The sequence below is a fragment of the Eumetopias jubatus genome, unplaced genomic scaffold, assembly GCF_037043125.1.
Source record: "Eumetopias jubatus isolate StellerSeaLion01/CBP00866 unplaced genomic scaffold, mEumJub1_p1.0 scaffold_15, whole genome shotgun sequence".
In the NCBI taxonomy this organism is placed as follows: domain Eukaryota; kingdom Metazoa; phylum Chordata; class Mammalia; order Carnivora; family Otariidae; genus Eumetopias; species Eumetopias jubatus.
The window spans coordinates 59,127,067-59,142,853 of NW_028274821.1; the positions used below are offsets into that span (position 1 = coordinate 59,127,067).

A 15,787-nucleotide genomic window follows, 5' to 3' on the forward strand; every position below is an offset into this window, starting at 1 on the left:
ATCTCCGTACTCAAATTCTCTGTGACTCTTACTGCCTTTGGGCTGTGACAGTGAGGTCTTGATTTGACCTTGAAACGATAGAGCCTGTTTCAGAGACCAGTAAGACCCATACTTGTTCTTCCTCAGTATCTTGAGAGTAGAGGCCCAACCCCCCTGCAACCTCTCACCCTGTCCCTTTGTGCATTCATCTGCTTATATTACACCCATCTGCATGCCATGATACTTGTTACACACCTCAAACAGCCCATTATATTTATTCTGAAAGATATATTGGCTCATCTACTCTGATTTTTCCCTCCGAGTACTTTGATTTTTCCCCTTGGAATCAAGAACTGAACATTTGGATCAGAGAACTGCATACCTAGAGGACATTTTCCCCCCTTTGACTTCCAACTAGAATGACTTTTATGGTATAATACTTTGGTATATTACCCTGGCTTGCATTGAGGGAAATTATAAGCAAGTTGTATGAAATTTACTCTTGTGGTTGAGGACAGGATGCATGACAGAACACAGTGCTTCTTTGATGAGAATTTTCCTGAGAACCACCGGTTTGGATGCTGTGCTTCTCTTGAGATTCTAATTAAATTTTATCTTATGGACTCGTAAGATAAAATCTGGTAACTCATTATGTTTCATTTTTTTTTTTTGCTTTGGTTGCTTGGAAGTTAGCATCAAATATATGGCTCACATCTAGGGACAGACTTTATTTTTTTTATCTTGATTTTTAAATTTCCCTCATGCATTTATTTTATCCTATTATATGCATTTAATAAGCTATCTCAAATCCTTTTTGAATGAGGTGAGCTTATGGCATTCTGTTACTTTTATTCTTGTAGACACTCCTTACATAATCCTGTGGATATCTGGTTTCTTTAAATCCCAGACAGGTTGCTACATTAACCCCCCAGGCATTCTATTACCGCTGTTCAGTACCTAGGATCATTTTACCTGGGGAAGAGTACATTTCTTTACACTCCTCCTGCCTTCAGACCCAAGTGAAGATGATTGAAAACCTTACAGTTTCCTTTGTTCGCAACTAGTTTCTACATCCAGCAACAGCCCCCCTCTCGCTCGCACCCCCCCCCCCCCCCCCGTAAGCTAGATGGGACTGAAAGAGGGTGTTCTCTCTTGTCTGGACAGAGTTTAAACAATTCTGCTCAATGACAGCATTCAGAACTGGGCCTTGCCTTCTCATCAGTCTTTGAAAGATCTCTGCTGTGGAGGATCTGGTGTTCTCCAGTTTTTCTAAGAATAGGGGTGAGAGAGGGAGAGAGGGAGAAAAGAGAGAGAAGGACAGAGAAAGAGAAAGAGGGAGAAAGAGAAAGGCAGGCTTCGGTGTGGAGAGAACCTGTAGGAATGGGATGTCCAGTGAGCTCCCGGAGGGGTTTCTGGAGAGGTGTTAACAGGTGTAGGAGTCTGGGGGCGGTGGGGTGGTGGTAGGGTCTGGAGGGTGTGACCTCTTCGTTTTCATACCTGCTCTCCCCAGAGCTCCCTGCTCCAGGAAAATGTGACGGTGTTTGGATGCCTGACTCACGAGGTGCCCTTGAGCCTAGGGGATGCAGCGGTGACCTGTTCTAAAGGTGGGAGTGAGGAATGGGGGAAGCAGAAGAGGCTTTAACTCGGGGGCTGGGCACAGTGGGGGATGGTATGGAGGAAGGATGGGCTAGGGAAATATGGTCAGGTGGGTGAAGGTTCTTTAGGTCTTGACCCCACACTGACTCCTCCTCCCTCTCGCTGATACCCCCTCTTCTCCCTTCTCCCCTAAGAGTCCCTGGCTGGCTTCCTCCTCTCCGTCAGTGCCACTTCCAGAGTGGCCAGGCTGCGAATCCCTTTCCCACAGACTGGGACCTGGTTCCTGACCCTGCGCTCCCTGTGCGGGGTGGGGCCTCGGTGAGCGGGGCGGGGCAGGGCGGGGCCGACCTGGGGAAGGAGCGGTTTGGGACCCGGCTGACCGCCCGCTGTGTGTGCGCGCAGGTACGTGCGGTGCCGGAACGCGACGGCCGAGGTGCGGTTGCGCACTTTCCTCTCCCCCTGCGTGGACGACTGTGGGCCCTACGGCCAGTGCAAGCTGCTGCGCACGCACAACTACCTGTACGCGGCCTGCGAGTGCAAGGCCGGTGAGGGGGCTGGGCTGGTGAGGGAGCCGTGGGCGGGCTTCCTGGGTTGGAGGGGCTGCATGGACGGGCGGAGGCACCTTGAAATGAGGATGGGTTTGGAGAGAGTGGGAGGGTGGAGACCACCCTTCCCTGGCAATGTCTAGGGCCTGGCGAGAGGCCCCCAGCAGGAGTGCCGAACCTGTGGCTGCCCTGGGCCCTCTTCCACCTTCCACCTTGCGCCCTCCCTACTCGCAGGGTGGAGGGGCTGGGGCTGCACCGACAGTGCAGATGCGCTCACCTATGGATTCCAGCTGCTGTCTACGCTACTGCTCTGCCTGAGCAACCTCATGTTTTTGCCACCCGTGGTCCTGGCCATTCGGAGCCGATATGTGCTGGAAGCTGCTGTCTATACCTTCACCATGTTCTTCTCCACGGTATGCGGTGCACCTGTGTCTTCACCGAGTCCTTACTTATGGTGATGGGTGAGGGTCTGCATTTCCACTGTGTTTTCCACGGGTTTGGGGATGTCTACTCCTTCATTACTTGAGGATGTCTGCCTCCTCACAGTGTCTTCTACAGCAGTGTCACGGCACGCCGAGAATATGGTAATTTTTGTGAGGCACATCAGGCTAAATGAACAGGGCTGTTTGTAACTTAAGATAACCAACAGCCGCTTGAAATAGTGTGTGGTCTCCAGCTGTCTCACACACTGAGGGCCACGGGGACCTTTACCTCAATATACTGGCTGTGCTACAGTATGGAATGGTGTCTACAACTTCCCCTTTTCTCCTCCTTATGGTGACAAGAGATCTGTACTTTCTCCCATGTTTCTATATGGAGTCTCCACTTTGATCTCTCATGATGTGAGGGTTAGCTATACCGTGCCCATGTTCTTCATTGTACTGGGCATTTCTGTATCTTTAGCTTGTTCTTTCTTATGGTATGAAAAGGTGTCTCCCCATTCAGTCACCAGGGCCTCCTGGATTTCTTATGGGGACTTTTGGAAGACAGAGAGGATCTCTATAACTGGGTAATTTATAGAACATTCTGGCCCTTGGGATCCTAAGAAATTTTATGGACTCAACTATGTCCTGAGACAACATGGGAAGTGTCAGTGTGATATAAAATTCCAGCTCAAAGGAACATATTTTGATGAAGCTTAATATAGTTTTAAATTCTTCCCTTCCCATTACAGAATGTCCACGGTCCCTTCTCTGTGTTTTCCCACTCCTCCATAATCAGAAAAGTTCACATTACCAGCAAGCTTCATAAATAGTATAAGGAAAAGGTAGAGGAGAGTCTGCTAATGTGACTTAACCCCCGTGTAGACTCTCCCCTTGAGATGCTGCATCTAGGGATCTTTTCAGCTCATCTCTGGGCTCTTGGCATCTCATGACATACAGTGCCTGCCTATGAGCCCTGCAAAAATCTTAGATGGACTCAGACTCTTCATGTCTTGGCAACAGGAATATCACAAAAACCAATATGTGCTTCCCTTTTGTTCAGCATTAATAGATCAGACGTATGTCCAAATTGCAAAAATCCTACTTACCATTTAGCAGAAAGTGGGGGGGGGTGAATGCTCTGAAACTGAGGGACATGTTGTCGGGTCCTCCAGGATGTTCATGCACAGATGAGGAAGAGGAGGCTAGAACCAAGCTGTGTAGAGAGACCTTCTCCTCTTTAGCTGGGTGAGAAGAGCACACTCTAATTTTGCTTGGCTGTCCCCCTTTTTAGACCTGCTCTGACAGTGCTTCATTCTATTTTTATAGCACTTTCTCTCTCCCTCCTTTTTTTTTTTTTTAAACTGCCAGATGACCTTTATACTGTGGCTCACCAAATCCTATAGCAACAGCTGCTCCACCAGCCTACTCTTGGCTGCATGCAGGTCTAATAGGAGTCACAATCAGTAACAGTACCTAAGTGTATCAGGAGCCTGGAACATGTGGGGAGAGTGTGTTCATTCTGCACTTTGCACAAGCATCCTGGACGTTGGCTCTAGAGTGTTTAGTACCAGATGACTCCTTATATTCTGGATACAATGGCAAATCGTCCTTGAAAGAAAAGACCTTTTCCCCAGCTGGAACACCAGAGGAGCCTACAGTGGCTGACGTCACATACAGAGCTTCCACTTTCTTTTTTTTTTTTTTTTAAAGATTTTATTTATTTATTTGACAGAGAGAGAGAGACAGTGAGAGAGGGAACACAAGCAGGGAGAGTAGAGAGGGAGAAGCAGGCTTCCCGTCAAGCAGGGAGCCCCATGCGGGGCTCGATCCCAGGACCCTGGGATCATGACCTGAGCCGAAGGCAGACGCTCAACGACTGAGCCACCCAGGCGCCCCAGAGAGCTTCCACTTTCTTAACGAGGATAATAAGCAGAGCGCCTGCCTGGCTTAGTCAGTAGAGCATGCGACTCTTGATCTCGGCTTGTGAGTTCAAGCCCCATGTTGGGTGTGGAGCTCGCTTAAGAAAAAGAATAGGATAATCAAAAGATCAAGGAAAAGATGCTGGCTCTGTGGTATTGCCTGAAGTCTTGTTCTAACTCCTCTTCTTTTTCCACATGGGCCAAAATGTAGAGCTACTGGTCATCCAGTTTTCCTGGGCAGGTTCCCCATTGCTCTTCCTTTCTCATTCTTTACTTAGTTTAGACTTACTTCATTCCTCAACAGTCTCCATTTAAGGACCCACTGGTCAGGGGCGCCTGGGTGGCTCAGATGCTTAAGCGTCTGCCTTTGGCTCAGGTCATGATCCCAGGGTCCTGGGATCGAGTTCCGCATCGGGCTCCCTGCTCAGTGGGGAGCCTGCTTCTCCCTCTGCCTCTCTCTCTCTCTGTCTCTCTCTGTCTCTCATGAATAAATAAATAAAATCTTTTAAAAAAAAAAAAAGGACCCACTGGTCATATTGCAGGTAACAGTACCAGGACGTAGATGACAGTCTTCTTCCCTGTCTTCAAAGCCAGGATAGTCTACAGCTGGGAGTAGTGCATCGATTCCTATCCAGGGCATGGGAGCAGACAGTAGGTTTGTTCTTCAAGAGTTTAGAGTGTAAATATGTAAAATATTAAAAATGCAAAATATGTTACATAATATGTAAAATATGTTAAAAGAAAAACAGGTCACAAATCCAGCACTTGATTTTGTGTATAGCCAGACCAGTTCAGATCATGGAAACAGGAAAATAACATCTAGTGTGTCAGACACTGCAAATTGAGTCCTCACAATACCACTAGAGCAATAGGTAGGCACTTATGTCATCATCATCATCATCATCATCATCCCTTTTTGCAGATGAGGGCAGTTTAAATACTTTGAGGTGTAAGGTGAGTGGTAGAAGCAGAATTCTCGTGCAGCCTGACTCTAGGTTCCTTACATGTAATCACTAAGCTATATTGTCTCCTTGTACCAGGGCAGAAAGGACGCGTTGGTAAATTTCTAACCTGACGTCAGTTTCTCAGAAGCCCTAGAGTCTGTAGAGAAACGTATGACCTCAGTTTAATAGTTCTCACATTCTTCTTTAAAAATAGTTCTCAAATTCTTAAAAGATAAGAGCCAATCAAAAGATCAGAAAATATAACCAAATGCAGGAAGTCATCAAGGGAAATCTATCAAACATTGCAGTTGTACAGCTCTAACCCATACAGTTCAAGCCGTGAACCCTTCCCAGTGCTAGTCGAAGCCTCATAATCCGTTCCTAAGAGCTGACGTCCTGCCCCCCCCACCCCCCTCCGGGGCCTTTCTCGCTGATTGCTGACATCCTGGCTACAAGCACACCTTGCAAGTAATTCTTAGTGGCCCCTGGCAAAATCCCATGACTGTTTCCAAGAGGAAATGGAGGCAGATGATAAGGAAATAGCCATAAATTCCATTATATCCTGAGTGCAAATATTCCAGTCACTGCATGGATTGAATGTATTTGCATTTCCCGTTTTACATTCTGTAGTGCCTGGATACTCCATTTTGAAGCATTAGATGAACTATATAGTTATGTTATAAAAATATGAAATCTCACAGAAAACAATTTAGGTTAATTTTAAAAAAATTACCTCATAAATGTCCAAAGCTGAGGGAGGTGTCAAATTATATTAAAATTATATTAACGGAAGCCAGTTTATAGTCTAAATTTGTTTTTTTAAATTTCCCAATCTGTGTTATTTCTATCACTTTTTTTTATTTCTGTTGACAAAAGGAATACCAGTGTAAAAATCAGCCCATAATTTTCAGTGGATCGATAATGTTGCAAATTTCTTTCTTTGCTTCTGCATGGAGGAAAGTTCATTAGTGTAGGGATGTTCTCTCATGAACATACATGGCATAAAGTATGAGATGACTAAAATTTACTTTAGCTTTAGTAAGCCTACTCTCCTATATGTTTGGCACACACTGTGCACCAAACATATAGGAGAGTATTACAGACTTACAGAGTAGAGGCTCCCAGGTGACACCATAACTAAGCCTTCACTAGGCCATTCCAGTGTTTTCTTCAGCTGGTTGCTCCTAGGTATTGGGCAGTGTGTTTACACCAGTGAATTCTATGGTGGTGAGTGATTTGCTTTACTTTGTTTACTGTCAGTTGTATCTCCTGGTTAAAGATGGTAATGAGTGGGGTGCTGTGGCAATGGAGAGTGGATTCTGCTCCATGAATAATAAAGCATGAGGAAGCACTGCAGGTAGAAGGGACAAATATATACCCAGAATATATGAGGACAAGATGCTGCCTTCTCCAGGTTGAGAAGTTTCAGTGAGGTAAGCTGACACAGGTTGTTGGTTGGTTTCCCTAGTGGATTGAGCCCCATGAAGGAGTCAGTGATGGACTGACTGGACCAATGGTGTTTTTAGACATTCAGCCATGACCATAGCCACATCAGGATTGGTGATCATCTTGTTCACCTCACATCTTGTTCACCTCACACTGCAATTTTAACAACTCTACTTCTGTAGGTTTTCTACAACCTTAAAAATCTCTCTGACCTTTTAGTATGCTTAGAGAATAATCAGTCATAGAATCCTAGTGCAGTGATTCCTCCCCAAACCTCTCTACTCCAGGGACAATCTCTCCATTATCCCCTACTCTTTTTTCATTGCAGAGAAATTCCTAGGAGAACAATCAGACTTCAGTGAATTATTCCCTTATATGTGTCTTCAATATTAGGTGATTTAGCTTTGCTTTTTTTCTGATATAGATCTTCTCTTATCTGAGATTGAAGGATTTATTACAAGTCCAGTCCCTCTTCCAGAAATGTTTGGACATTTCCTTTTATATACTTGAAAGTCAGGCAGATGGAGCAAGCTTGGTGAAGGCTGAAATGTAAAATTAATGTTTTAAAATAAAATCGAGGGGCGCCTGGGTGGCTCACTCGTTAAGCGTCTGCCTTTGGTTCAGGTCATGATCCAGGGTCCTGGGATCAAGCCCCACATCAGGCTCCCTGCTCGGTGGGAAGCCTGCTTCTCCCTCTCCCCCTGCTTGTGTTCCTGTTCTTGCTATCTCTCTCTGTCAAATAAATAAATAAAATCTTTAAACAAAATAAAATAAAATCCAAATCAGAAAATAGTAATGGGTAATTTAGTAGCTATAGTACTTATATCTGATTTTAGACGTAGAGGATAATCAATATCCAATAGCTAAAATAGCAAAAGACCAAAATATTCATTTGCCTAGGAACTAAGTTAACTCTACCAATTGATCAGCACATACAAGAGAAAGAAGGAATTGAAAAAAATCCATCTTTTAGGTGTGTTCAGATACTAATTCTAATGCAGATGTGGACTCCCATGAAAAGTCTCTCAAGAGTTTCCCAGTAAGAGCTTACTTTCTCAATTTAATGAAATGTAAGAGGGAGCCATGGTTGCTAAACTTGCAAGCCCTTTCAAAAGCTTGGAGTACTCAAAACCTGATCATTCCAAAGTAGTCTCTTCCTGAAGGGACAGCATTCTTTACCTCCAAAGTGAAGGGAAAGACAGAGGATAGGTACACAAGCTTAAGACTTTATGAAGGAATCAAACCCAAGGTTTCCCAATGCCAATTAATATCCCTAAGTTTTCTTTTTCTTTTTCTAAACCCCTAGCTTCTCCCTGTTCTTACATTATTCACCTTTTCCAAAGTTACAAATTTTGCAGTTTGAATGACTGGATAAACTCTTCAACAGGTTCAAAAGAAACTTAGCAATTTCTTTCTCATCCTTTGTCTCTAGAGACTGAACTTTCGAGTCTGCTTTCCCACTCTATTGTTGGCAGCTCGGCTCCTGGACTGGATTCTGCTAGTTTTCAGAACAGACTTGCTTCAGTTTTCCACCTGCTTTTTTCTAAGGGGGATGCTGTTTGATTAAGGTTGGGGTGTCATGATTTGTGATTTGAGTTCAGGGTAGAATGCTCCTTTTCCCTGAACTCATCTTCCTGACCTCACCTCTACCTTCTCATTCTCAACAGTAATACATCCAGACAGGAGACCAGGTTCTCCCATTTCCATTCTTCCCCAAAGTTACAGAGACCGTTGCTGCCAGAAGTGAATGACCTGTGATATTGCTCAGCTACCTCTTTCCTTTGCTGTGGGCTACATCTCCCTGCCCTCCACCCACAGTTAAGGATATGCCTCTGGAGTGCCGGGCTGCCTGTCTCACTGAGGTCTGTAAGGCCACCTCTCTTCTGGACTCAGAGCCCTTGTGACTTAGGGTTGCTTTTCAATAGAATGAATAAGAAATTGACCTGGGCTGAAAGTAGTACCTAAAGGCTCCCTTCAGTCAAGGATCAAGCCACTTCCAAGGCCATGTTTGGGTGGTACAACACGTAGCCTTCCTGCCCCGGCTTCAGTTCAGCCTGATGAACTTCAGTCCAACCGTGGCAACTCCAGCAGCTTGTTCCTGCTATCAAGAGATGCCCTCAGCAGCCATGGCTCTCTAAGGACCAGGTGTAACATGCAGGGGACAGAGGTAAAGCAGATTGAGTCACAGGATCTTTTTTTTTTTTTAATATTTATTTATTTATTTATTTGACAGAGAGAGAGAGAGAGCAAGAGAGGGGACACAAGCAGGGGGAGTGGGAGAGGGAGAAGCAGGCTGAGCAGGGAGCCCGATGTGGGGCTAGATCCCAGGACTCCGGGATCATGACCTGAGCCAAAGGCAGATGCCCAACGACTGAGCCACACAGGCGCCCCTGAGTCACAGGATCTTAAGAAACTTTTTTGATCCTGTAAAATCTGCTGGTATGTCTCAAGGTCAGCTCCAGTGAGTAGATTTTCACCAAGTTTATATAGGTCAAAAACCTTTTCTCTCCCATTATAGCATTTTAATTTTCTTTTTTCATCACTATAACAGTCTGTTCTTCCTGACATGGAGCAGGGGCAGTATCAGGTGATGGGGGGAGTGAGCATGCCACTGTGATGTTCTTGGTCTGGAGCTGTTTGTCCTCATAGGTCTTACCCAGTATCTTGTCTTGGGGTGGGCTCATAGGGATACATGATCCTGTCATCTTCACACCAAAGATAGTCTTAAAACCATACATGTTCTTAGTGTTTGCCATCAATAAAAAAAATCACATAAATTCTACACAGAAGTTCAGAGAAAGGTGACAGCAAATGTTCTAAGGTAAAAAGAACTCAGGTCATTTTTGGGTAGCCCCTTTTACAAATAAGGGAACACAGGATGCTCGAGGCCATGATAGCATTGTCCAGAGAGGCACAGGAGTTGGGACCACAGACCAAGGGGGGCTGACTGCAGACCTTGGTTCCTTAATTGGGGTGCCCAGTATAGTCTGATGCAATCCCACCAGTGTCCCCTGTGCCTCCTTTGTAGCCCTTCTGTACCGTCTTTCCCACAGTGGAGGATAGGTGGACGTTCTCCCTTCCCTATTTTCTTCTCCATGCTGTAAAGTGACATGCTCTTCTCCATGGCCCAGGGACTGCCTTTTTTCTTACTCCCCCCACCCCCCCTCCACCCATGACATTGGGTGGGAGGGGATGAAGAGGGCCAGTTCGTGTAAGGCCTGAAGATGAATCCTAGCTTAAGAGTCTGAGCTATCAGGGCAGACTGGGATATGCAGGGGAGGCTTAGGGTCTGGGTTGGCCACAAGAGCAGTGTCTAGCCCCATAGCTTGGGCCCGGGAGGGGGATTATAGGTGGGACGCATGGTGAGCATGAGAAGTAGGGAAAGATTGGCCTCAGTTTGACGGGCCTGGAATCCCCACTGGCCTGGTGCTCTCCATAGTATATTCCAGAAGCAGGAAAATTAGGAAGGTAAGGACAGGGTCAGGGCTGGCAGATACAAAGGGCTTGTGAGGCAGACCAGGCTTCCCTACCACATTCTCAGGAGCAGGGAGTCAGGCATGTCCCAATTACTCTCAGCCTGTGACCTCTGACCTCTGACCTCTGCTTTTCTGACAGCAGCACACCACCCTTGGTACCTCTTTCTCCTGTTTCATGGACCTGGACTGTTGCCTTAAGTTCTCTCAATGCCTGTCATTTCTTCCTCCAGTTTTACCATGCCTGTGACCAGCCAGGCATTGTGGTTTTCTGCATCATGGACTACGATGTGCTGCAGTTCTGTGATTTCCTGGGCTCCTTAATGTCCGTGTGGGTCACTGTCATTGCCATGGCTCGTTTACAACCTGTGGTCAAGCAGGTCAGTCCAGAGTGGGCCCTGGGGGACAACCATAGGCAAGTCTACTTGAAATTCACTCCCCACCTCTCCCTGGGGGGCATTGCCAAGTGCCTCCCGCCCACCCGGCCCAGCCCCTGGAGTCCTCTTTCTCCAGGTGCTGTATTTGCTGGGGGCTATGCTGCTGTCTATGGCTCTACAGCTTGACCGGCATGGACTCTGGAACCTGCTTGGACCCAGCCTCTTCGCCCTGGGGATCTTGGCCACAGCCTGGGTAAGGTTGGGAGGGCTTGGGGAGGGGGGCATCCCAGCAGGACTCGGGTACAGGGCCCTAAGGATCTGGTCCCCAGTTTGAGATGGGCTTGGACCCTGTCATCATCACTGTGCTGTTCGTGGTGCCCACTCCAGACTTGGCAGATGCCTTCGGGTCGTGACCAGGGCTCCAGGGAAGCCTGAGAATGACCAGTTCTGGCTTGGGTTCCAAGGCCTTGTATTCCTGAGTCCCACTTCTCTGCTTCCCCCAGACAGTACGCAGCGTCCGCCGCCGGCACTGCTACCCACCCACGTGGCGCCGCTGGCTTTTCTACCTGTGTCCGGGCAGCCTTATTGCAGGCAGTGCTGTCCTACTCTATGCTTTTGTGGAGACCCGAGACAACTACTTCTACATTCACAGCATTTGGCATATGCTCATCGCTGGCAGTGTGGGCTTCTTACTGCCCCCACGTGCCAAGACTGACCACCGGGTCCCATCTGGAGCCCGGGCCCGGGGCTGCGGTTATCAGCTGTGCATCAATGAGCAGGAGGAGCTGGGCCTTGTGGGCCCAGGAGGGGCCACTGTCAGCAGCATCTGTTCCAGCTGAGAGGGGCTTTGGGCCTGGCCCTTGGGGAACATGAACCCTTCCTAGGGGCAGAGAGCCCTTCCTGGGAGTGTGGAACCCTCCCTGGATAAGAGACAGGTTGTATTTTTGAGGACATGGCATCTTTCTTACGGACGTGGAGCTCTTCTAGGGACCTGGCGCACTTCCTGAAGGCCTGGAGTCTTCCTGCATCCATGGAGTCCTTCTTAAGGACTGGAGCCTGTGCAGGCCCCTAGAGCCCCTCAGGACCAAGGAGTCCCTCCTAGGGGTGTGGAGTCCTTCCCAGGGATGTGGAGCCCCCCTAAGGACATGGATTCCTTCCCAGGGAGACAAAGCCCTCTCAGGATGTGGCATCATTCTCGAGGAAATGGAGTCCATCTTGGGGAAACTGAGTCTCCAGATCTTCCCAGCATCTCAGCAACTGTGGCCTCAGGCTTCCTTCCCAAGGCAGCGTCTGGGCCATGCCGTGCCATGCTGTGCCGTGCTGGGAGGGGGATTGGAGGACAGCTGGGGCTGGGGCTGGGGTGACTGGTATCCTGAGTTGATGCAGGTGGAGTCTGGTGTGTCTCCAATGAAGTATTTGCTGGTTCTGTGCTGCCTTTTTTCCTGGGGCAAAGGGTGTGGGGAGGAGAGGGAAAGAGAGGGTCTGAGGAAATCAGCGGGGGTGGTGGGAGCGCAGCTGGAATGAGCTGCTGGAGCTTTTGCCGGAGGCTTTTGCCCCATCACGGCAGGCTGCAGCCCCTGGGAGTAGGGAGTTGTGTGTGTGTCTGTGTGTGTGTGTGTACGTACTGAGATGATTTACATTAGTGAGACAGGCGTCCCTTGTGGTGCCCACACCCAACAGGAAAGGAAGCTGAGGTCTCAGGAAATTGGACTAGCAGGTACAAATCACAAATATGCAAGAAATATCGCAAGAACGTAACTTCTATTTTGAGCCCCCATTTTGCCTGAGTATCCTCATTTTTGCCTGAGAGACATCCTTTGTCATTTGGGATTTCTTCTCTTTCTACAAGGGTCACAGCTGACTCTTGAGGATCTTAGATAATGGGAAGATGTTGGGAGGTTGTTTTCTGGTCACTGGGGTCCACACTGCACCCATCCCCTGAGAGTTCCATCATTCCACCCTGGTCCCCAGTCAGCGGCATAGGCAGGCCATCCCAGAGCGCTTTCTTGTTCCCATATGCATAACCATTTTCAGTGCTGAGGCCCTCCCCGACTTCTGTGCTACCCACAAAGACCTGTGAGGCCTGGGCTGCCCAGACACACCGTGAAGCCATTTCTACTCTGGCGGCCTGCTCTGGGTTTTACTTGACCAAGGCATGAGTTGCTCCATCTTTCAGATCCTACAACTCTGTCCAGGGGTTTGGCCTAGGGAGTGGGGCTCAGGGCCTCTTCTTGGGACCCTTCTGTGCCAATGCTCTTACTGCATCCCCTCCTCTCTCTTTTCCCTAGCTTAGAGCGTTAATCTGGAGGTGGGGAAACCTCCCTTTTACTTAGGTTTTCTCCCAAATCTTATCCGTGCCTTCGGTCTCTCCTGTTAAGACTTCAGAGCCTAGGCTTTTGAAGCTCAAAAGCCAGGAAAAATCCCTTTGTTCTCTGCTTTCTGCAATTCTGTCTCTTCCTTGGGGCCCTGAGCAGAGTGATATGGCCGACTGAATGGTGAGCCAAGAAGTGTGGGCTTGGTGTTTGTTCTGGTATCAGAAATATTAGTCCTTCATGTTAGGATGTTTAGAGTCAGGTCACTAGGATGCATAAACCCAAATAGCTGGGATTCAGGACAGGGTCAGCAGAGTACAGAAGGCACTAAGGAGGGACACAGAGCTGGGACAGACCTCACCCTGCTAGGGGGGGTCAGAAGGGTTTTCTGGAAGAGGGGGGCAGATTTGAGTAAGGATTGAATGAGTTTCTGTAATGCCAAGATGTTGGGAGAGGGTTCTTTCTGGTCACCATGTCCATATTGTATTCAACCACTGAGATTTCTCTCATTCCAAGTGGTCCCCAATCAGTAAAGCACTTAGGACAGAATAATGCTTGGCCTGGTCTGTGGTCCAGTACATAATAGCTAAAGGTCAAGAAGCATCTGGACATGAGAGGGAAGAGCAAGGGGGAGACAGAGGCAGGAAAGACTGATACTTGCTGGGGAACTGGGAATAGTTCGGGGAGCCCTGGACCCGGAGAGTGTGTGTGGATGGAGCAGGCCTGAGGCAAGCAGCTGGGATGAGGTTGAATGGAGAGGTGGGGTCTGGTTTTTATTCCATGGGAAATGAGCCATTGGAGGGATTTAAGCAGGAGAGTGGCATGATCTGATTGGTGTTTTGTTTTTTGGATTTTTTTCTGATCGGCCTTTTGACAGCTAGTGCAGAGGGTGGATTCTGAAGGGAGTTTGCAGGATGAAAGTCCGGTGACATAGCTGTTGCAAGTATTTCAGAGAGAGAGAGGGAAAGCTTGAGGAGGCAGTGTCAGTAGAAAGGAGGGGACCCATTTAGGATTCTCATGACTGACTGGATGTGTGGGGTGGTGATGGTCCAAGAAAAGGAAGGCAAATCTCTTGTGGCTCTTGGGTTGACTGTGCGATAGTGTGGCAGCCATTAGACCATTCACACATTTCTCAGTCTTCCTGCTCCTTCCCAACACATGGTGAACGTGCTTCGCCTGCCCCTTGATGTTGGCTGTGGCACGTGCTTGCGTTGGCGGATGAAGTAGATGTGGAAGTGAAGCTCAAGAGAGCCAGTGCAGGCTTTGTCATGGTGACCAGCAATGTTCCGGATGGTGGCTGCTTATCATCCTGACGCCCGGAGGGATGAAGACAATGATTCAGAGCAGACCCCACCCACCCAGGCCACTGCTAATGGACCTGCAGTGAGAATGAGAAATAAACCCTTGTGGGTTTCAGCCCCTGCAATTCGAAGGCATTACCATGATGGACCTAGCCTGCTGTGCATTATAGAGTTGAAGGGCAACAGCGAGGGTGGGACATTTTTCTGGAGAGCAGGTCTCCCCCCAGCAGGGCTATGGCAGCAGCTTTCACCTCTGCGTTCCTCAGGCTGTAGATGATGGGGTTCAGTGAGGGTGTCACGACCCCGTAGAACAATGCAATAATCTTATCCATGTCAGGGTCCTTGGCCTTGGGCTTGAAATACATGAAGGATATGGTTCCATAGAAAACCACCACCACTGTGATGTGGGCAGAGCAGGTGGAGAAGGCTTTGTGCCGACCTGCAGCAGAGGGCACCCTAAGGATGGTAGCAAGGATGAAAATGTAGGACAGGCAGATGAGCAGGAGCGGGGCCAGTGTCAGGACCACTGTGGCCACCATTAACATCAGTGCGTTGAGAGAGATGTCCCCACAGGCCAGTTTCAGCACTGCCAAGATCTCACAGAAGAAGTGGTTGATGATACTGTGGCCACAGAAGGGGAGGTTCCAGGTGAGAAGGGACTGCAGCAGTGAGTTGGCAAAGCCTGTCCCCCAGCTCAGCACTGCCATCCGCACACACGTCTGCCCGCTCATGATCTCTGGGTACCTAAGTGGCTGGCAGATAGCCACATAACGGTCATATGCCATCATGGCCAGGAGCAGGCACTCCGTGGAACCCAGCGCCAGGGTCAGGTACATCTGCAGGGCACAGCCAGGGAAGGAGATGGTCTTCCGGGCTTCCAGGAAGTTGACCAGCATGAGAGGCACAAAGGAGGATGTGCCACAGATGTCCATGAGGGACAAGTTGCTGAGAAAGAAGTACATGGGGCTGTGCAGGCGGGGGTCCAGCATGCTCAGCCCTATGAGGAGGGAGTTCCCCAGCACATTCACGGAGTAGATGGCAAGGCAGAGCACAAACAAGACCGTCTCGAGGTTATGGTGCTCACGGAGTCCTAGCAAGACGTATTCGGTCACAGCCGTCCGGTTTGCCATCTCATTCTCGCTCCTTCCTGTCTAGACCACACAGGTGTCAGAAAAAGCTCTTGCTGGCCTGGAAAACAAGCAACCTGACCGGGCAGGTCATCTCTGCCTCTGTGATTGTTTCACCATCTGAATAATGAGAAGATTGGACTTCAGGCCTGCAAGCTGGCCCTCTCAGCTCTGCAGCTCTGATGTAACTTAGGGAGATGAGATCCATTCTAGCCCCCTAGGATCCTCATTGTTCTCCCCATGGTGGGGGCAGGGGAGACAGGAGAGGAGGACTCATGTTTGGCACACTCTGTCGTAATCTAAAGAGTTCTTGGCTGTTAAAGGAAGCTTCTTTTCTAGGTTA

The 15,787-nt window shown here is 48.5% G+C and overlaps 2 protein-coding genes across 2 annotated transcripts in view; one reads left to right on the top strand and one right to left on the bottom strand.

The window, feature by feature from the left end:
* TMEM8B (transmembrane protein 8B) overlaps positions 1-12,130 on the top strand; it is a 27,020-nt gene extending 14,890 nt beyond the window's left edge. The window contains exons 7-13 of the mRNA XM_028096235.2: positions 1,490-1,583; positions 1,770-1,893; positions 1,978-2,120; positions 2,355-2,533; positions 10,561-10,707; positions 10,841-10,957; positions 11,208-12,130. Of these exons, the coding sequence (XP_027952036.1) occupies positions 1,490-1,583; positions 1,770-1,893; positions 1,978-2,120; positions 2,355-2,533; positions 10,561-10,707; positions 10,841-10,957; positions 11,208-11,543 (1,140 nt within the window). The 3' untranslated portion in view covers positions 11,544-12,130. The remainder of the gene's footprint in view (positions 1-1,489; positions 1,584-1,769; positions 1,894-1,977; positions 2,121-2,354; positions 2,534-10,560; positions 10,708-10,840; positions 10,958-11,207) is intronic.
* LOC114202845 (olfactory receptor 13C7-like) lies at positions 7,218-15,447 on the bottom strand. The gene is made up of 2 exons (XM_028096237.2): positions 14,557-15,447; positions 7,218-7,256 (listed from the first exon to the last, which is right to left on the bottom strand). The coding sequence occupies exons 1-2, from the start codon at positions 15,445-15,447 to the stop codon at positions 7,218-7,220; spliced, it is 930 nt and encodes a 309-aa protein (XP_027952038.2).
* Between the last annotated feature and the right edge of the window lie 340 nt (positions 15,448-15,787).